At 34.8% G+C, this 23,229-nt stretch overlaps 1 protein-coding gene across 1 annotated transcript in view; it reads left to right on the top strand.

The window, feature by feature from the left end:
• The window catches only part of Dscam4 (Down syndrome cell adhesion molecule 4), a 2,049,237-nt gene that overhangs the window by 1,053,742 nt on the left and 972,266 nt on the right, over positions 1-23,229 (top strand). The window contains 1 exon segment of the mRNA XM_067787909.1: positions 14,276-14,429. Coding sequence (XP_067644010.1) covers positions 14,276-14,429 — 154 coding nt within the window.

Below are 23,229 nucleotides of genomic sequence, written 5' to 3'. Positions count from 1 at the left end.
ACAGGTTTACGGAATTAACTACTGTTAATTTGGCGGAGCACATATTTTAGCTTTTTTTTCCATCAAAATTTTAAAAAGTGCCTAAAAATAGGCATTTCGAAAAACAATTTTTACTTTTACCGAAAAAAAAAACATTTATTGCAATTTTTTACGAATTTAGCTATATCACGACTCATATATTTCCAATAGTATTTAGTTTTCAATTTTGCATATAGTTTTTTCGTACCGCAGTGTCCGCCTAGAAGTGGGTCATCGTGAAAAATTGTCATCAGTTTCTGTTTTTTGTCGTTCTCTGTTACTGTTTCTACTGGGTCTGTTAGTATAATTTGTAAACATTTTAAAATTTGATTTCCCCTATCTTTTAAATTTGTGATTGTGAAATATTTGAAAAATATATAATTTTTTGGCCATTCTAACTGCTTAATCTTGTGAATGTCGGCTACTTTTTCAAGCCTCAAAAGTAACTCATCTAAATTCGTTATTTCGTTGGCATTCGCAAAATTAAGTAACTCGATTTTTTTGTGTTTTAAATGTGCACATAGTTGAAAATTTGAAATTTGGTCGCTTTTATCGTAGGTTATTTGTGTTTTAACTCGCGGTATTTTCTTCGAGAAGTCGTGCGAAAATTTGTCGTAAACCTGTACTGCTTGTATTTCACTACTTTCGTCTGTCTTGGGTTTGTCGTAATTTTGTGGTTTTGTCTGTCTTGACTTTGACCTTGTTGTAACCGCTAAAACATGTTTCGTCGAGTCTTTTATTTCGTCTATCGTTATTCGTGAAAGCGCGTCTGCCACAACGTTCGATTTGCCTTTAACGTATACTATTGTAAAATTATATTCTGCAAGTTCTAATCTTATTCTTGTAAGTTTGGACGACGGATCCTTCATATTAAAAAGATAAACTAATGGTCGATGGTCGGATTTTACTATAAAATGTGTACCGTAAACGTACGGACGAAATTGTTTAATTGCGAAATATATTGCTAAAAGTTCTAACTCAATGATAGGTTTTTTCTGTTCTGCTTTGTTAAAAGATTTTGAAGCAAAACAGATTGGTAAGTCAGCATCTTCATGCTGTTGACTTAATATAGCACCGCATCCAACTTTTGAAGCATCAACTGTAATTATGAACTCTTTACTAAAATCAGGATACTGTAAAATTTGAGGAGACATTAGAGCTAATTTTAATTTCGAAAAAGCAACTTCACAAGCTTCGTCCCAAACAAAGTCCACTTTTTTCCTACTCAAACGATTGAGAGGTGCTGCCAGCAATGCGAAATTCGGAATAAATCGTCTATAATAGTTTGCAAAGGCGACAAAGCGCCGAGCGGCATCTTTGTCAGTAGGCTTTGTATATTTTTTAATCGCGTTTATTTTAGAATCGTCTGGCAGTAATCCTTTCGAGGAACATTTGTGTCATAGGAAAGTTACTTCGGAACGAAGGAAATTACATTTGTTGGGATTCAGCTTTAAGTTGAATTTTCTACAAGTTTCAAAAACTTTCTCTAAATTTTTACAATGATGTGTCTCGCTACACCCTATGACGATAATATCGTCGATATACATGAATGCTTGATTAGGCGCGATGCCTGAAAATGCGAGTGACATCATACGCGAAAATGAATTGGGTGCTACATTTAAACCAAAAGGTAAGACTTTCCACCGAAAAGCTCCTCTATCAGTACTAAAAGATGTTACGTCCCTGGAGTTAGGATGCAATGGAATTTGATGGAAACCAGAAAAAAGATCTAAAGTTGAAAAATATTTTGCCCTACCGAGGTTGTCAAGTATATCGTCCACGCGTGCTAACGGAAATTTGTCGGCGATAAGCTTTTTATTAACCGCTCTAAAATCTACGCACATACGATATGCCTTTTGACCTGTGGGATCTTTTTTGGAACTAAAATTAGTGGGCTATTGTAATTTGAAAAACTTGGCTCTATTAAATCGTTCTGCAGTAAATTATTAACCTGTCTATTTATTTCTTCCCGTTGTGAATAAGGCAAACGATAGATTTTAATGTAAACCGGATTTTTGTCAGTCAATCTAAGTTTCTGTTCGTAAAAGTTGTTAAGAGTCATACGGTCCGTTTTTAAAGCAAATACATCGGCATATTTTAGGCATAAATCAAGCAATTGGCATTGGTCATATTTTGGCATTTGTTTTTGTAGAACACTTTTTAATTCTTCCAGACGTTTTGTATTTTCTGAAGTTTCACTGATTTTGTATACGTTGAAGTTGGTAATTTCTTCGGTTACTATATTGCATTTGTTGACATATTTTACCTCATCGGTTATATTTAAAACTTTTAAAATTGGGTTATTTGTGTCAACAATGCACTTTGCGGTAAAAACACCACTACAAATTTCTTGCGCGTCTACAAAAACAGGATTTTTAGATTTCTTCAAATTAAACAACCGATAAACTTCACATCTTGGAGGAATCACTAAAGTGTCTGTGGTCATACCATGTAAAAATTTTATACTATAAGTTTCTGTGCCAATGCTAATTGTTATGCTATTGTTTGCGTAGTCGATTATGCACTTATATGTTTTTAGAAAATCCTTGCCGAGTATGCCGTCCGAAGGTATGTTAAAATCGTCACTTACTACGTGTAATTTATGCGGAATGAAAAAATTTGATGCAATTAGATTTGTATTTACTGTACCTAACGTTGAAACCGAATCTGTTGTTACACCTGTTATGTTAATAATATCTTTAACGTTGATTTGAACTCTATTTGTTAAACTTGAAAATTTAATTAGGGAAATATCAGCTTGAGAATCTACGAGAAAAGTGCACGGCTGATAAGAATCACTACATTTTAATTCGATGAAATCGGAATAGTTGAGATTCAAATAGTAAACAGCGTTTTTAGGAAAGTTTTCATCTAGTATTCTAGCTCTTGCTCCCCCAGTGTTCGCTCCTGAGGGGCGTCCGCGTTTAAAGCACGCACATTAGCATTATTACTCGCATTTCCACGTCTGTTACTATTGTTTCCCCGAGAACTAGATCGATTGCCCGAATTATTGTTATTAGAATTATTACTGTGGCCTCTTCTACTATTGTTATTAAACCTATAACTGTTTCCATTATTATTGTATCTGCTGTTATTGTTATTGAAACGGCTGTTATTATTATTGAAACGACTGCTATTGTTATTGAACCTATTACTGTAATTATGTCCCCTAAATCCGCCTCGAAAACTATTTGGCCTATTAATGCGCGACTGAAATGCTAGCACTTGACGTTCTTTAACTTCATTATTACGCTCAACTATCATTTTTGCAACTACGTCCTTTGAGTCGCTGAAAGTAGTTGATGCTAAAATTGACTTAACTAATTCTGAACGAGTGTTCAGCCTACATACGTTAACTGTTTGCTCTACAGCCATTTCGTGAGCTTTCGCTTGCGTCATACCTTCAATGATCAGGGAACGTTCTAATGAGTCTGACAATTCTTCAACACGCTTGGCAAATTCCGAGTAGTTATTGTTTACCACATGTAAAGACGCGATTTTACCCGCGACAACTTTTGAATTGTCAGGTTTAATTCTACTTCGTAACGCGGCTTTAATTTGACTAACGGAATTTACCTCAGTTCGAATTGCTTCGCGTGCTTTACCCTCGAGTTTCGATTTTAGAAATGATATGAAAGTACCAGTTAAATTTTCATCAGCGAACTCTTCAAGTAATTCAATTTTGTCTATAAAGGACTCAAGCGCTAACGGATCGCCGCTGTAGTTTTCTCTAATAGAAGTAGCACACATGGTAATGAAATATCTCTTTTGCTCGAGTGTTGCCATGATTTGATCGTTAAGATCTGAAGCTGAATTAGAAGAAGTTGAGGCAATGTTTGGACTAATTGGATCGTTAAGATCTGGGTTTAAGTTAGAAGAAGTTGAAGTTAATTTTGCACTATTGGAATCGTTGAGATTTGACTCTAAATTAGAAGTTAAATTTTTGTTAGGAGAATCTTCGAAGCCTTGGAAATCTGCTGATAAAGATAATTTATTTTCCTGTCTTGTGAATTTTTCGGTCGACGATGAAGTTAAGCTTTCCGAGCTTGACGTTAATTTGTTGGAATCTGTTTCTGAGTCTGAAGTTTTGTGGGCTCGCTTCCTAGCTCTAAGGTTGTACATGTAGTTATAAGAAGAAGGATGTATACTTGAAGTTGAAATCTCGAAGGGAGAAAAAAAAAAATTGGAAAGGGAACTGGTTTACAGTGAATTGTCGCTAACGAAGTATTTGTAATTTACTGGAGAATCTAATTGAAATTATTGATACTAGAAAGCTGAAAGAAGAAATTGAATTTAGAATGGGCTCAAAAATTTAAAAGTATGAATGGCAAAAAAAAATCTCGGTAATGTGGTAATCACGGACGCACAGCTTTCTAAAAAAAAATCTCATTTGGTTTTTTACGGGACCACCGTTTTTTAAAAAAAATCTGAATTAATTTTCCACAAACCAATGTTTATATCAAAATTCCAAAATTTATAGATTACACGTGAACTGCTTAATAGTTTACTTATATAGTGAAAAATAATTTTTTTTGAGAATGTAAGTATTAAAAAACTGAGGTATAATGAAAATTTGAGAAATGGAAATATAGACATGTGCAACTTTGAAAGAAAAATGTGTGAAATGATTTAAAAATTTTAAATTAAAATTGAAGCTGAGAGTATGGGAATTTGTGAAGTGTGTTGAGAATCTTTTAAATTAGAAATTTGAAAATATTAAAAATTTGAAGAAAATGTGAATTCGTAAAATGAGTTGAAACTTGAGAGAAAAATTTAAATGTAAATTTGCAAATGTTGAATTTTATAAAATGGTTCGAAAATTTTAGAATTGTTGATAAATGAAAAAGTATTAATTGTTAAATTTAGACGGACGCACCGCTTTAATCAAAAATGTATTTGGTTGTTCAACAGTACTACCGTTTTAATCGAAATCCAAAATATTTTATGTATATACGTAAGTGTGTGTATGTCGAAAAAAATTTTTTCACAAAAACTACATATACATATGAAATTGATATACTTAAATGCTGCTTCCGAGGTTCTGTTTAGCCGCCGCTGCTTCCTCTGCTGCGCTGCTGCCCCGATGTTGGCCCTGCTGCTGCTACCGCGCTGCCAGTATTATGCGCTGCTGTTGTATAAATTTTAAATTGCGTCGGTTTCGCGCCGTTATGCGTCTATATGTATGTATGCATATGGCGTGGTTTTTGTGCCGCTATGTGAGCAAGTGGAGGAGTGCCGTTATGAATTTTGGTGACTGGTGGTACAGTTTGCGAATTAATTCCGCACTTTAAATTATTTTCGTATTCGTAAATTAATATTGAAAATTTTTCTGCTTTTCTTAATTTTGTATTATCTCTGTTTGTTTTATTTGGTTTTATTATATCGATGATTTTGTGTTATTTCCGTATCAATTAAAATTTTTTATTATGGTTTTACTCTTTTGTTAAATTTTGTTACCTCCTTTCTCATTAAAGATTTCGTTTATAATTGTCTTATTTCTGCCGTATTTAAATTTTGTACTTTAGTTTTTAAAGTTTTGATTATCTCCGTAGAATTTAGGTTTTTTGTATATTACAATTTAATTTATATTCTTTTATTTCTGTAAAATTTAGTCGTTGGTATTATTATTTTTGATTACCTCCGTAGAATTTAGATTTTTATATTACAGGTTAATTTATATTCTTTTATTTCTGTGAAATTTAGTACTTGGTATTATTATTTTTAATTATCTCCGTAGAATTTAGATTTTTATATTACAGGTTAATTTATATTCTTTTATTTCTGTAAAATTTAGTATTTGACGTTATTACTTTGATTATTTTAAATTTATTAAGTTGTGTTAAATTTGGTTGTATTTCACTGCACCACCACTTTTCACTTCCTCACTCCACTGTACTCACTTTTTGACTGCCAAAATAAAATTACCGAGGCTCCAGCCTCACGGTCGCCATGTGGCGTTCCAAACAATGGAAGCCTTCTTCTTCATACGCCTTTACAACGCTCCTTCATTTTTGGGAGGACGCCGCCTCCAAACTGTTGCCATTTTTTTGGGTTTTGGCAATTAAATCCACCGAGGGGGCCTTCTTTTGAAAAGCATCAAATATTTGTCACTTTCAATAAAACGAAAGAACTTAAAAATGTTCTTTTTTAATTTTTAATTTATTCACGAGAAGTTTCAGCTCTACACGATGTCGGTCAAAATTGGAATGGCCGCTCGTATTTTATTTTTTCTTTCTTTTTCTTTTGTGTGACGTTGGCTGCAGTTGTACTTGCCATGCGTGTTGCCACTGCGTGCGCCTGTCAAGTACAACTAAAGCCCCAACCACATAAGATACCTTACTATAGTGTTGCTAATGCTATAACAGTTGTATATTCTTGAGCCCTGGAAAATTCTCTATTAGAAACATGTATTAGAATTAGCGAACGCTTTCATGATTTTTTTGATATTTGCCATGCTTTAACGGCAGAGGCGCCACTGTGCGACGGTTAGTTATATCACTTAGCAAAATGGGGTAGATGAACGAGCTAATCGAACGCTTGTCGAAATGTCACGTTGTTAGAATGGTTGAAGCTTCCTCAAAGCCTCAAAGAAGCTATAAATACAGCCACTTATATTAGAAATCGGTGGAAAACCAAATTAGTAAAAGGTACAACGCCGTCCGAGCGCTGGACCGGGAGAAAACCATCGGTATCTCATTTAAAGGTTTTTGGTTGCGAAGCTTTAGCATTGTATAATAGACCAGTAGTGGAATTCACTAACTTTCAACGATGCGATTTGTCGAGATTTTAATTAACGATTTTGTCGCTTGCCTTATCGATTGTACTATTCACTAACTTAGTTTTAACGACTCGAAATAAATGGCATTTAAATTTCGTTTTAATAGTAGAAACGTGGCAGCACAGCTTAACGAAACTTAAAAAATGCGAAAAGCACAAAAGGGATGCCAAAAATAAATAAATTCCGTATACTAACTGCTTTTAAAAGTCATTATTGTGCAAGGTTTTACATATTTTAACAAAAGATAAGTAAATGGGGTATTACTTTTTTTTTCTCTGTGGATATCGAAGTTATTCTTGTACCCCTTCATCAAGTTGAGCAATAATATCATGAGCCAAGTCTGGGGTTAGTCGGTACAGCTTTGGAAACTCCGTTGCATTGAAGTGGAATCGATTATCTACTTCTCCAAGAAGGTGTCTGTCCTCTGGCGATGGACTTAGTAATTCTTCATCTTGTGATAAAACGTACACCAAGTACACAAATGCCATTTGATTTATAAATAAAGCAACTTTTCGTGTTTGAAAGTATTTAATTAAAGTTCCGATTTCCTTTTTTAACTAAAGTTTCCGGAAATGTTAATTTCGTGATTTTTAACGCAGCCAATTTACTTGCCGTTAATTTACCAACACAGCTGATCGTCGATAAACGAATATCGATACAAAATAGTTACTGAATAACGAAATCGTTATTTTTATCGATTCGCAAATAAAGCGATGGCAAATGTCGTTGAAAAAGTTAGTGAGTTCCACTACACAGATAAGTTAAAGATTCAGCCAAAATGTACGAAATTGACTTTCGTTGCTTACGCGGATTTGACTAAAGGTTATAAATTGTATAATTGATCGTTTTTGCGCGCGACGTAATATTTTTTGAGAATACATTTGGCAATGAAAACAATGAATGCAGGTACAGGAATAAGAATCGGATAAAGATAATGCATTAGTATCTGTTAAAGAAACAGGTGAGCAGGTGAAAAGTGATAACGCTTCGAGCGAAAGCATTTATGAAGAAGAAAGTGAAGATATCGTCATAAGAAAAAGCAAGAGAGGTAGGCCGAGAATAGTGCGAAATGGTAGTGCTGGACGATCGCGAAAAAATACGTGATGGAAGGGCCTGAGAGTTTAAATGTAGTGGTTTCCAACCCTGTTTCCGTGACCAGTGTGTTGAGTTCGGTAAACAGCTAGCAGTGGAAAGCTGTGATGCAGACAGAGTACCAATCTCTCCTGAACAATGTTATTTGGGAATTGGTAGATTGCCCAAAAGGCAAATATAACATTGGTTCAAAGTGGGTTTTTGAGATATCTTGATAAAATTTAGTTAGGAGATATTCATGTGTCCGGTTAGACATTTGTCATAACATACATATAACTAGAGCTAGGCTTCAATTTTTACAAAGTTTATTGTTTTTATATATAGTACATATTCCATACAACCTATTTTTGATAGAGAGAAAATGAAGCATTGTCATAGGTATCTTATGCACATAACTAGGAATGTGAACATTTCTTTGAGGATTACCAATCTATTATTTGCTGAATATCGCATATGTACATCTTTCCTCTATATATTACATATCTTTTATAGTCGATTGTTCGGATATTACGAATGGGATAAGATTATTACTCAGCTCCATTTATGAAAGGTAAAAAGCCTTCGGCATAGCTGAAGACAGGCCTTTTTAAAGGGTTTTATTTAGCTTGACTCTGTGTAGCGAGCGGCCGGCCGTTGTTTACGAATTTTGTAATTAAAATTTAAGTAACATCCCGATAAGCTACAAGCGTGAAGCTTGGAATATAGTTCAGGACCCGATGACAATGCAATTATAAGAAAAAACTCCGATAGGTGGCGCATGGATCGAAATATTTCAAAAAATCGTGTTTGTGGTCCGACTTGGCTCATATTTGGAACACATAATACGTACAGGAATAGAAAGCGACCAATGACGAAAAATCGCCGATAAGTGGCGCATGGATCGAAATATTTCAAAAAATCGTATTTGTGGTCCGCTTTTGCTCATATTTGGAACACATAATACATACATGAATAGAAGCGATCTATAAAGCGATCTGTTTTCAATAAAATCGTTTAACTTAAAATTTTTTTTAAATTATTTTATTTACATACTTGTTTTGATTCATTTTCACTTACTAATTTTCATTAGTACAAATGAAAACTGATTTTACAACATACAACATTTTCGCAAAACAAATGAACTTGTGGAGTGTTTTAGTAGTTTGAGCACCCAGCATCCTTTGATAACTTCTTAACAAAAATATATAACTTAAAAAAAATCGCAAACAATCAAATAGTTCCAAAATAACATGCAATAAATAAAATTAATAAAAACGAATGTATGTATAAGTAACTACTTTTTTTTTCGCAGCGACGATATTTGCTTTCGGTATGTTGTAAGATAAGGCATACGTATATGCTCCTGTCTGCCCCTGCTGCCCTATATCTGCACCAAACTTAGGACACAAATCTTATCGTTCAAGTACACGTGCTACCGAGATTTCGATTAAAACATGATTAGATTTCTAAATTTTGATTTTCAGAGCTTTAAGGGCGTTAATGAAAGACAAAAACTAAGTTTTTCCTTGTTTTCCTACTCGTTTCGATGTTTTTATATCTTCTTCAGGGAGCCTGGTTTACTTAACATAAAACATAAAACAAAAATGACAATTATTAATATTTTCCCAACAAACAACATTCATCAATATTTCACTTACATTAATTTGTATAATTACACACATTAAAATATAATTTAATTGTGACTACAACAATAACAAAAATAATAAATAACACAACATTCTGCATTTAAAAAGAGCCACTGCGTCCATTGCCTCGTACACTGTAATTGATTGCAGTCGCGTAGGCGCAGTTTATGTTATCCACATCTTCTATGAAATTCATCGTTTTGTTTACCTTTTGTTGTATGCGCAGCCCTTCTAATGTTAATCTCGTTTTCTCTCTTCTCTCAATATCTATAATTTTCGGGTTTTCAAAATCTGCTGTATGGCCTGTGCTCAGGTGCTCAGCAAGCGCTGTAGTCGTTTTTTTTTGTTTTTCGCGTCGGCTTTATGCTCATTTATTCTTATGTTTAACGATCTCCTCGTGGTTCCAATATATATTTTATCACATTCTTCTCCTATTGCTCCATTGCACTTTATTTCATACACTATGTCGTGTTGTTGGTATTTGCTTATCTTGTCCTTTGTTTGTTTGGTTTGGTTTGTGTGCAATTTTTATGTTGTTGTTCTTTGTAAAGCTTTGCATTGATTTGTTGTCTGTTGTTGTAAAGCTTTGCATTGATTTGTTTTCGTTTTCAGTTCTTAAGCTTACATTATTTCGCGCATTGTTAGGTATGTTTGCCTTGGTTGTTGTAACCCATGCGTCTATAAGTTTATTAGGGTAGGCATTTTTGTATAAGATGTTTTTAATTCGTAGTTCGTTTTCTTTCATGAACTCCTGTTCGCTTAAGTTTAGAACTTTCTTAATAAACTTAATTTCCGTATTTTTATTCTGCACCCATGGGTGGTTGGAGTGATAATTTATCATCCTTGATGATGCTACGGCCTTGGAGTACCAATTAGTTTTAAGTTTATTGTTTGATTTTATTATCTCAACGTCTAGGAAGGCTATTTTGTTTTCTTTTTCTTTTTCTATTGTAAATTGGATTTTATTATGTTGTCTGTTTAGAGTTTTTAGTATTTCTTCTGCCTCCTTGGTTTTTATTGCGAATATATCATCTACATACTTATTGATGTATTTGATATATATGTCCTTAGTTTTTAATTCGGCAATGCTGTCGTCAAGAATCTTATCCAGCACTATATCAGCTACAGTTGGTGACAGTGGGTTGCCCATTGGCATTCCGTAAACCTGTTGGTAGAATTTTCCATCGTACATACAATGCGCGAAATAATGTAAGATTCTTGACGACAGCATTGCCGAATTAAAAACTAAGGACATATATATCAAATACATCAATAAGTATGTAGATGATATATTCGCAATATTAAAAACCAAGGACGCAGAAGAAATACTAAAAACTCTAAACAGACAACATAATAAAATCCAATTTACAATAGAAAAAGAGAAAGAAAACAAAATAGCCTTCCTAAACATTAAAAGTAATTGGTACTCCAAGGCCGTAGCATCATCAAGGATGATAAACTATCGCTCCAACCACCCATGGGTGCAGAAGAAAAATACGGCAATTAAGTTTATTAAGAAAGTTCTAAATTTAAGCGAACAGGAGTTCATGAAAGAAAACGAACGACGAATTAAAAACATGTTATACAAAAATGCCTACCCTAATAAACTTATAGACGCATGGATTACAACAACCAAGGCAAACATACCTAACAATGCGCGAAATAATGTAAGCTTAAGAACTGAAAACGAAAAGAAAATATACACAGGCGTCAAATACATACCAGGCCTAACAGACAACAAATCAATGCAAAGCTTTACAAAGAACAACAATATAAAAATTGCACACAAACCAAACCAAACACTTAGCACAATATTTACACAAACAAAGGACAAGATAAGCAAATACCAACAACACGACGTAGTGTATGAAATAAAGTGCAATGGAGCAATAGGAAAAGAATGTGATAAAATATATATTGGAACCACGAAAAGATCGTTAAACATAAGAACAAATGAGCATAAAACCGACGCGAAAAACAAAAAAACCACTACTGCGCTTGCTGAGCACCTGACTAGCACAGGCACGAAAATTATAGATATTGAGAGAAGAGATAAAACGAGATTAACATTAGAAGGGCTGCGCATACAACAAAAAGTAAACAAAACGATGAATTTCAAAGAAGATGTGGATAACATAAACTGCGCCTACGCGACTGCAATCAATTACAGTGTACGAGGCAATGAACGCAGTGGCTCTTTTTAAATGTGCAGAATGTTGTGTTATTTATTATTATTGTTATTGTTGTAGTAACAATTAAATTATATTTTAATGTGTGTAATTATACAAATTAATGTAAGTGAAATATTGATGAATGTTGTTTGTTGTGAAAATATTGTAACGAATTTACTTGCAAATCCTCTTATTTGCAATCCTCTGCTAAGTTCGAATCACTAAACTGTTGAATAAATAACTCCAATTTGTAATAATGCAAAATGGCCTTTATTAAAGTACTTCACAATACACTCAAACTGTGCAACGAATAGCTTGCTTAATAACCACACTGACTGATAGCTCAATGAAACTCTACTATTCAAAATAGTACTGCTATTGCTCGCTAGATATCGTCTTAATCGCAACTGCTTGACAACTCAAATCAAACTGAATTACTTCTTACTCGCCTGCATCGCTTTTATAGTTTACGCTGCATACTTCTAGGCTCTTCGATTTCCAGAAGTTACTAGTTGTTTCGGCTACAAAATCGCCAGCCACAACTACGTGCACAAATTATTGCTCTCTCTTGTGACAACTCAGATAAGGTATATGCATGTGTTTGTAGTTTACAGTCTCCCGCACACACATAAGCGTATAATTAAATTCATCGGTGTGTGACATCTCATCTCTCGCTGCCTTGTATGTAAATGTTGCTCGTCGGAATGTGTACATATGTGTAGACGCAATTATTGATTCGTTTATGTAGATACATAATGATTGAATTATTGATGTGCATTCACGTCACTGCTTAGATCGGCTTAGAGCTGGCAGCACTCCTTAGTTTTGCTAATATTCGTAACACTGCCCTCCACCTAAGTCTGATCGTCCCGATCAGACAAATCTCTCGATCTAAACGCTGCTAATCTCTCCAAATGAACCACTTTCATTTTGGTTCGTGGTTTGGTAGTGGTTTGTATGCGGTACACTACATCGTTGATCCGTTTTACAACTTTGTATGGGCCTTCCCAGTTACACTGCAATTTCGGGGACAAACCTTTTTTTCGTTGTGGGTTGTATAGCAGCACCAAATCTCCTTCCTGAAACCCTTCCGAATTAATTGCTTTATCGTACCTCGCTTTCATCTTGTCACTCATAATCTTTGCTCGTTGCCTTACCAGATCGTGTATCTCTCTCAGCTCTTCTTCTAAGACATCAGTGGATTTCTTGTGCTTCAATCTTCGATGTAATCTGTGTCGACATTTCTGACATACGCGTTTCTTGTGCTTCAATCTTCGATGTAATCTGTGTCGACATTTCTGACATACGCGTTTCTTGTGCTTCAATCTTGGATGTTATGCGTGTCTCCTGCGATTCTAGTTGTGATGACATTGTCGATGTTTGAGCAGATATTGCAGCCAAAATCATGTTCAAGTCTGTGCTCGTAACTGTCTGCGATGTTTCGTTTTTCTCTTCAACTTTTGTTACTTCCTCGCCATCAAGATGAAAGTCATACTTTTCCACATCAATTCCTTCCGCTTCCATTGCCTCTCGTAGCCGTGCCTGAAGTTCAAGTTTAACGCCGCTTGTATTCAATCCACGGCTCTCCAACTCCTTCTTTAGTTGCTGGATCTTCAATTCACTGAACTTTGCCATGTCGTTGTTGTCCTCTGGAATTTATTCAACAATTCCTCTTCTGACACCAATTGTAACGAATTTACTTGCAAATCCTCTTATTTGCAATCCTCTGCTAAGTTCGAATCACTAAACTGTTGAATAAATAACTCCAATTTGTAATAATGCAAAATGGCCTTTATTAAAGTACTTCACAATACACTCAAACTGTGCAACGAATAGCTTGCTTAATAACCACACTGACTGATAGCTCAATGAAACTCTACTATTCAAAATAGTACTGCTATTGCTCGCTAGATATCGTCTTAATCGCAACTGCTTGACAACTCAAATCAAACTGAATTACTTCTTACTCGCCTGCATCGCTTTTATAGTTTACGCTGCATACTTCTAGGCTCTTCGATTTCCAGAAGTTACTAGTTGTTTCGGCTACAAAATCGCCAGCCACAACTACGTGCACAAATTATTGCTCTCTCTTGTGACAACTCAGATAAGGTATATGCATGTGTTTGTAGTTTACAGTCTCCCGCACACACATAAGCGTATAAGTAAATTCATCGGTGTGTGACATCTCATCTCTCGCTGCCTTGTATGTAAATGTTGCTCGTCGGAATGTGTACATATGTGTAGACGCAATTATTGATTCGTTTATGTAGATACATAATGATTGAATTATTGATGTGCATTCACGTCACTGCTTAGATCGGCTTAGAGCTGGCAGCACTCCTTAGTTTTGCTAATATTCGTAACAATATTAATAATTGTCATTTTTGTTTTATGTTAAATAAACCAGGCTCCCTGAAGAAGATGTAAAAACATCGAAACACGTAGGAGAGCAAGGAAAAACTTAGTTTTTGTCTTTTATTAACGGCCTTAAAGCTCTGAAAATCAAAATATTAAAATTTCAACAATTGGCCCAAAAATTATTAAAATGATTAGATTTCCTTTTTTTCATTTTTTCCATTTTTTCGTTTTAGTTCCTGCTCACTTCCAAACAAAAACAAAGCAAATTTCTGTGGCAAATGGAAAACAGGTTCATGTGCAGTGCAACGTCCAAGGTGACAATCCGATTGATATCAAATGGAAAGTACAAGCAATGCAACAGTATTTGGACGAATCACTCGATTCACGGTACATGTATAAAATTACCCTTTGTTCAAAATTGAATTAACTCTTTAGTAAACTAACTACATATTTTATATTTTCTATACTTATTAAAATTCCCACTTTTTAGGAAAATTCAATGACATTGGCACATACATATATCTACTTACGCCAAGAGAAAAAATGCGGTAACGTTTACTGACTGCCTTCTAGAAATGTTGAGGCCAGCAGTTATAATTTATTCATTAACTATACAAATATTCGTTCAAAATTGAAAAATTCGATTCACGGCCCTTTTAAGACGACAATGAATTTTAAGGTAGTAGATGGGGTAACATTTTGGAATAAATTGCTAGTCTTTTTACTATTTTCGTCATCGATTTCTGATTATTTTACACCTTCTGATAACGTTGGAATCGCTAAACTGTTGAATAATACACTCCAATATTTAGTATTGCAAACTGGTCTTTATTTAGTTTAGTTTGGGCGTACTTCACAATTATACTTCACTTCAGAACTAATAGCGTGCTTAAATCAAACTGAATACTCTCGGTTCTCTCTTTCCCCATTTCTCCTAAGGTACCTATAGTAATTTCGCGAACAGTTGTATCTCTCGCTTGGTTACTAATTATATACATGTATATTTGTAGTTTATGCTTTTCTACTAGCCATATGCGTGTGCGTGTATGAGTATCTACTTCGGCTGATGACTACATGTGTGTGTGTGTGATATCTCTTCGTTGCCTTGCACATCAGTGTTGTCGCTTGCTGTGTTTTGTTGTTGCGACTCTTGTATGTAATACTTGCCAGCCTTAAGTTACCACCCCAAAGTGCAGCACAACAATTTTTTGTCGGAGTTCAGGGTTTATTCTGAACAGTTCTAGAGTTCCCTAAGGGGTGCGAAAGGAGTTCTGCAACCCCAATGGTTTAAAAAAAAAATAAAAGTTTGGGGTCCAGCACCCTTTTACGCAGAAAAAAGTTCTGAACCGATTTTCTAGTAGAAAAAGAAGTGCTCTAGAGTTCCCTAGGGAGTGCGAAAAGAGTTCTGCAGCCCTAATGGTTTTTTTAATATATTTTTAGGGTCCAGCACCCCTTTTACTTAGAAAAAAAGCTATGAACCGATTTTCTAGTAGAAAAACAAGTGCTCTAGAGTTCCCTATGTGGTGCGAAAATAGTTCTGCAACCCTCATAGGTTTTTTTTTTATTTTTGGGGTCCAGCACCCTTTTTACGCAGAAAAAAATTTCTGAGCCGATTTTCGAGTAGAAAAAGCAGTGCTCTAGAGTTCCCTAGGGGGTGCGAAAAGAGTTATGCAACCCTAATAGGTTACAAAAAAAATTGTTGGGGTCCAGCACCCTTTTTACGCAGAAAAAAGTTCTGAACCGATTTTCTAGTAGAAAAAGAAGTGCTCTAGAGTTCCCAAGGGGGTGCAAAAAGAGTTCTGCAACCCTAATAGGTTTAAAAAATTTTTTTTTTGGAGTCCAGCACCCTTTTCACGCAAAAAAAAATTCTGAACCGATTTTCTAGTAGAAAAATAAGTGCTCTAGATTTCCCTAGGGGGTGCGAAAAGAGTTCTGCAACCCCAATGGGCGTTTTTTAATATTTTTAGGGTCCAGCACCCCCTCTACGCAGAAAAAAAGTTCTGAACCGATTTTCTAGTAGAAAAAGAAGTGCTCTAGATCTCCCTAGGGGATGCGAAAAGAGTTCTGCAACCCTAATGTTGCAACCGCAGACGTTTCAAAATACATCAGGTATTTGAATTCAGATACTAGAACCAGATTTTTTTTATTTTATTTAATTTGCGACAAGTCTTGCACTTTAATTACATCTCAACATAAAATAAAAGGTGAGGAAAAATTATTTCTCTTTCGTCAGCGAATGATCGTTTTTGTTTCATATCATCACATTCGTACCAATTCGCACCACTGTAGACAAACGCCGTGTAATGGCCGACAGCTAACTCTCTGGCATCAATAACATGGGAGAGTCGGTACATTTTGTTCTGATTGCGATTTTCTTCATTTCCGATTGCTTCACCAACATCGATAGGAACATTAATATACAATTTTTGAAACTCATATCCACAATGACACATTTTTTTCATAGAATATGAGAATGTAAGATCGCGGAGTAATGACTCGGTTAAAGAGCCAATATTGATAGCGCAATCGTAAATTTTGAGGGGGCGGGAGTTCAGTTTTGGCTTCTGGTAAAACCATAGTCCAGAAAGCAAATGGTATCTTTGGATATAATGTTTATTTATAAGCTTTCCATCTTTCATAATTTCACGAGCAAGAAGAGCCAGTGGAGTTTTCGATTCTTGAACGAAGGTTTTGAGCTCAGCATTTATATGCATCGCTTGCGTAAAAATAATTAAAAACGAATCAAATGCACACGTGTTTGATATTTGAATACGAGCTGTCCCAACTTTCAAAGAACCTGTGGACGATCCATTACGCATAATTGGGATACTAATGGAATGTGTTCCTCTGATGCAGTTCCATTCAAGTAAATCACTTAAATACGTCTTGGATACTTTCCTTGGTTCAAAATTCGAAGGCTTTTGCTTTCGTTTACATGTTTTCGAGACGTTACTGACATCTTTTAAAGGCGCGTTGTGTTTATGTTGTACAAAGTCACGATCAGGGCTGTCAATTACAACAAGATTTCGATCAATTCCAGTCACAGAAACATCCGGCTTGTCTCCAAAAATCGGAATTATTTTCCCCTCCTGAATAATCTCTAAATTATTGTGACGAGGAATTCTCTTCGAAATCCACTTTTTGGATGATTTTTCTACGACTGGATCAAAATTTTTAAACGAAGTTTCTACGAAGGAAGCAGAACCTTCTATGACCGAAGCAGAATCTTCTATTGACGTGAATAAGGGATTTTCTTCTTGATTTTTCCCTTTCCAGTTTTCTTCTTCCGCAAGGGCTCGACGCAAAGAAATAACACTGGTATTCAGCGGAGATTTTGTTGGAGCATCATTCTTTTGAAACTTGTATTCCGATATTTTGCTACCTGCAAAGTTTATTTCACCTTGCAAGTACTTATGATGCAGAAAAACAAACTTATCTAGTTTTATCTGAAGATCATGAAACACGTGATTTTTTAACTTGGAAAATTCTGACTCGATTGTTGAAGAAGATCTTATTTTTGTTTGGACCCCAAGGGAAGGGTACATGATTCGAGCCCAAAGTGGAAGCCAATATGTAAGCTTTTTGATTTGTTCTGCAGTTTTCGGCAAGTAATAAGGATTAACATTAAGAACCGAATCACTTTGCGAAGTGCCACTGATTACTGTTGCCTGATCCAACAGTTTTTTTGACCATGAAGTCCAAGACTCAGAACAATCATCTATAATGCCTTCGGGAATGAAACACCCTTCTTCATTTGAGTTATTGTGAGGGTCCTTCTGATCGTCTACGTCATATTTCACTATTTCTGGCGTGCCTCTGAGCAAGTCGTTGACATATTCTAAATGCTTCTGCGCTGGCAGTTATTGAAGGTCAACGTAACCAATGTTTTGACTCATTGAAATAACCATGAGAGAAAAAATGCTTTTTCAATCTCAACAATATCATCCATTTGATATACGTGAGCGAAAGATCTAAGGAACAATTGTCGAATTTTTGGTTTCCCTGTTTTCAAACATTTCCAAGGAGCAATTATTGCAATGAAGTGACAGACGTTCAAGCTTAAACAACAAGTCGGCAAAGTTACAGTCTTATGCAATATTAGATGTTTAAAACAAATTGGCAGGTATTCTCGCAAATCGTAACAACTTGCGAAAGATCGTGCAACAGCAATCAACAGCGCCTTGCTGAAATCTGTTATAAACAATTTTGGTATCCTTCCTGCTGACTGAAAAATTTTGCTGAAAAATATGAGAAAATGAAGCATCATGTATCGAAGACAACATCTGATACAAACTTGCGTTTGCCACTTGGCTAATGCATTTTACAATACACAAATAAATGTACTTGCTCATAGCGCAGGTTACTTTTGTGTCAAAAACTTGTCTTTCAACTGGTAAAGCAATCTTGGAAATGAATCCTCCAGAAGCACAAGTACATAGTCTGGATCTTTTTCTGCTATGAATTTGTGAAAAGTAACCTGTAGATAGATCTTGCAAAAGAGGAGTGCTGTAATTTGATCAAATTGTCGATGGAACTCGTGCTGTTAAATCCAAACATAGTGTTCAACTCCATTAGAAAGAGTAGGTGGTATAGGATCGCCAAATTCCATGGCACTATTAGCTTGTTCATTTCTCCACTTACTAGCTGCTTTTTTTCTATTGCAAGTTCTCTAGCTATAAACGCACGACCTTCTCCACGTAATTGTTGTCGTTTTGAATGAGAAAATTGACTTTGGAAGCCAATAATTTCAATATGCAACTGAACATCATCTGTGTCCTTTTTCGGCTTGTGATAAATGAATCCAATCAGTTCAGCCTTGCACTCAGAGCACTGCCCATTGAATTTTACATAGTACTTGGCAGAAGAGCTTAATTGAACATTGGATTTCTTGAACGCGAGAGCACACGGTAATTTAGTTTGTCATAAATGGTCTTAGCTATCACGTCTGTCCATTTATATTTCCTCAAAGCCATTTTGCCGATATTTTCAACTGGTTTAATTGATACCTATTTTGCAGCAGATAAAAAAAAAAATTAGTTTGGTTGCATACAACCTCAGCAGCTACTTCCTCATTCAACGAATTGTAAATCGACGAAAAACGAAATCGTATAACCCGTTTCGATTTTGCTTCAGAGTTTCATAAACATGCTTAAAAGTCATTGGCGAATTAGCATCTCCCATTATTTTTGAAATTTGTTTGAAAACTGGAGAAGACGGTATCAGCACCGACCCACATTCTCTGATGATGCGATGTTCTTCTGAGCTCAGAATTTCTCGCAAAAGTTCGATATTGTACATTTTGGAAGTTTGGAATTTCAAGTTCAGTATAAAGAAGAATACAAACTAAAAGGAAAAACTTTTCATTATTAGGTGTATTTTATTCGCAAACGAGGTGAATAAAACACTCGCTAAAGTTTTTGTTTGTCGAACAACAAAAAGTGTTAGAATTTCAACAAGTTTCAGCCGATTTTTGTCAGTAACCATTTTTTTACTGGAAATAAAACATTTTTTTTAAGATCTATGCAGTAGTAAGTAAAGTAGGTCTGTAAATTTAAGTAAGTCATACTCTAATCAATTCTTAACAAAACCCTATACTTAATATTAGTTAATGAAAGCCACTTCAGAGGGTTTTGAATTGGAAAGAAGCTCTAAAATCTCTGCATTAAAAAATGTAACGCGAGTTACCGTTAGTTTAACTTAACATATTAATTGAACTTATAACTTTATTTGAAAAAAATGGACATTTTCAACAAAGCTCATCTAACTGGCTGTAACGATAATGCCATATTATCTGAAAATGTTAAATCTTGAAAACAAAAAGTGATTTTAACTTGCACAATTTTGCCTCTGATGTAATGTGAGCTACCATGGAAGTGCCCATATGAAGAATTTCATATCATAACCGATATGCCTTGAACCCGATTCAAAAATTAACACTGAACATTTTTGGCGCAATGGTGTTAACACATTTAGTTAATACCGGCTTCGGTGTTGGCTTCATGGTATCGAAGCCAAAAAAAGTGCCGATACCCACCATTAGTTTGTTATTTTAATTTTTAAAATGAAAAAAAAAAAAAAATTTTTTAATTTTTCCGTTGCGTTTATTGTGGCAGGCAAACTTGCAAGTGCGTTATCTCAAAGTGACGCCAACGCCAAAACAACGCAAAAGTCGAATGTGTTTGGGCTTTTATGCGTTTTTGAATGTGATAAGTACATCAAAAATGATTATTTGTAAAGAAATATAATTGTAGGGTCAAAAAAAATATAACAAAAATATTTTTATGCATAATTGGACAATATAAATAACCTACACTATGTATTTTGTCATTTGTATTTTCAGTGTAGCACCGCGTTATTAATAAAGAAAAAAAAACAATCTCACTCACATGTGAACAAACAAATTTTTCAAGGTTCGAATCGAGCTCAAGGCCACAACAATAATTTTTTTCTAATGATAATTATTGTTATTTTTTATTTTTCTAAATTTGGAAAATTGTATTTTGTTTTTGGAATAGTAAGTAGAAAATCTTTCAGACAACCTGCCATAGCTGCGCAGATAGATCCATTTCGAAGGGTGCTAAGCCTTCATCAACAGTACGCTTTAGGCATGCTGCGATAACCATTTAGCTATACAGCGGTGGTTTGTTTGACTGGCAAATTTGCTACTTCTATTCCTTTTTACCAACTATATTTATTCAGTGTTGCGCCATCTGGTGCAAATCACTGATAATGCTGGATTTTTGTTTATTGTCAATTACTTTGTTTGACATTCCCAAGTGCTCATGGTTTATTAACAATTGTTTTTGTTTTTATCGGCCTATTGATAAATCATTCAAGGTTCGAATCGAGCTCAAGGCCAGAACAATAATTGTTTTCTAATGATAATTATTGTTATTTTTTATTTTTCTAAATTTGAAAAATTGTATTTTGTTTTTGGAATAGTAAGTAGAAAATTTTTCAGACAACCTGCCATAGGTGCACAGATAGATCCATTTCGAAGAGTGCTAAGCCTTCATCATCAGTACGCTTTAGGCATGCTGCGCCAACCATTTAGCTATACAGCGGTGGTTTGTTTGACTGGCAAATTTGCTACTTCTATTCCTTTTTACCAACTATATTTATTCAGTGTTGCGCCATCTGGTGCAAATCACTGATAATGCTGGATTTTTGTTAATTGTCAATTTTTATTTTCAAAATGTTTATTGCCTTCAATATTTTTACTTTATAGAGAAGTTTTCTACCAGTGCTGCAGCAGCTAACTTATACAATCTGGAGTGTTTTATTGAACGTTTCCGAATAAAAGATCGCTACTTTAAATTTAAATTGATAGGAATGAAAAACTTATATTTACCGAGTTTAGTAGCTGACATGAACTTTTTGGATTTGGAATTTGGAATAAGCGCGTTATATGTTGTGTAGGGCCTATTTTTGGCTCCTAAATCAGTTTCAGTGCCAGTGAGTGCTTGGTGAGACGTTTGTGTGTTTTGGGGTGTTGGGGGAGTAAAAAAATACATTGGAAATATCGTATGCTTCGTCTCAAACGATATTCATCGCCATAGTGTACAAGTACAAGTGTGTTGACTTCTTTCTGACAGGCGCTCGCTTAAGTGAGCATAACGGGAAAATCTGGGTTGCCATTGTTGTTTCGGTTGAAAACGGTCAATTAGAGTTCTGTGCAGAGACGTAAAAGATTGAAACAGGGCTTATGTAGTCACAAAAGTGTTTCTCCTGTTCCACAGCATTTTAATTTTATGTCATGGCGAAAAGTGTTCAGTTCAGAGTTATTGATTTGCATTAAAAGTTTAATTTATTACGCAGAGTTACTCCTTTAAGTGTAAAAAGCAGAGAAAACGTAGATTCTTTCAAATTATTGTGAAAAACTTTTTAATTTGAATTTCTGTACGCAAGTTCACTATATTTGTGTGACACAAGAATCTGGAGGTCAATTCCTTAACTATGAAAAACTGAAAAATGTACACTTATTGCAATCTCATTTGCACACACAATTTACACTTTGAATTTAGTTGTGTTTTTATGCACAAAATTTTGAAACTAAAAACAAAATTTTCATTTGTCAGAAAAAATAAAGAAAAAACGGCCTAATGTCAAAAAACCCTAACGAAATACAAACTGGCTTGTTTATTTTTAATGAACTACGTTGTATTTTCCTTGCATTTCGTTAGTTTTTTTAATTATAGTTCACACACTTACAACAGTACTGAAACCTTATTGGCTCCCTCGACAAAAAATTAAAGAGAAAATACAAGAAAAATACATAGAGAATAAAATAGTGTCATATAGGAGTTTGATTTGTTTGCACTTACAGCACCATTTTATTTGCAGGAGACTTTCACAGCTACAAAAATTAAGGCGGATTTACACAGGCGCTTTGGTTGTGTTGCATTCATTAATTCATCTGTGGGGCGAAGTATAGAAAAATTTACATAAATGCGTGCCTACGTTTTGACAACGCCATACGAAAAACAATGAAACGCCGTACGTTATCTTTACTTTGAAGCGACCAAAGCGTTTATATAATTTTGCCCTTATGCATTTGTGTAAACAGCCTTAGAGTGAAATGTTTCCATGTTACATGTGTGGCGCTTTATATTTTTACTCTTATATAAATAAAGTTTGCTTTCCGTACGTTCCCGCATTGTTGCAGGCTACAAATCTTCTAGTATTCTTATTTCCGCGGAAATATATGCAACTATTTCATCTGTAAATACTACCAAGTTTTATTAAACTATCAAATGCAACTCAGCTTGAAGTACTCTGACGTACCAAAAATGCAACTCTAGACCTGAGATTTGCATCAGGTGAGCGAGGCTGTTTGTAGTTTTGACGTTTATCGCTTATCACACTTGTATAGGTACACTATGTTCATCGCAAGAAGGTTGCGGAAAAACCAAAAAAACTGAAATGAAAATATTCTCTCTCAACCTCGAAAACCAATTCCTTAACAGTGTTGCAATAGTACGAAAACAAAAACATTAATTTTTTGGCAATAAATACGAAAAACGTAATAACCATTTACTGAAGTCGACTTTATGTTAAGCAGCGCATAATTGACATAAATTTTCCCTTCACATATATTTAATTATATGCAAGCCGATTCATTTTGCAATATATACATAAAAGTATTTAAAAAAGTATTTTTAAAGTAGTAGCATTAGAGGAAGTAGTA

Source organism: Eurosta solidaginis, chromosome 5 (genome assembly GCF_040869045.1).
Source record: "Eurosta solidaginis isolate ZX-2024a chromosome 5, ASM4086904v1, whole genome shotgun sequence".
Taxonomy (NCBI): domain Eukaryota; kingdom Metazoa; phylum Arthropoda; class Insecta; order Diptera; family Tephritidae; genus Eurosta; species Eurosta solidaginis.
The sequence above is the reverse complement of the archived record's forward strand: the minus strand, read 5'-3'. Positions and strand labels throughout refer to the sequence as shown.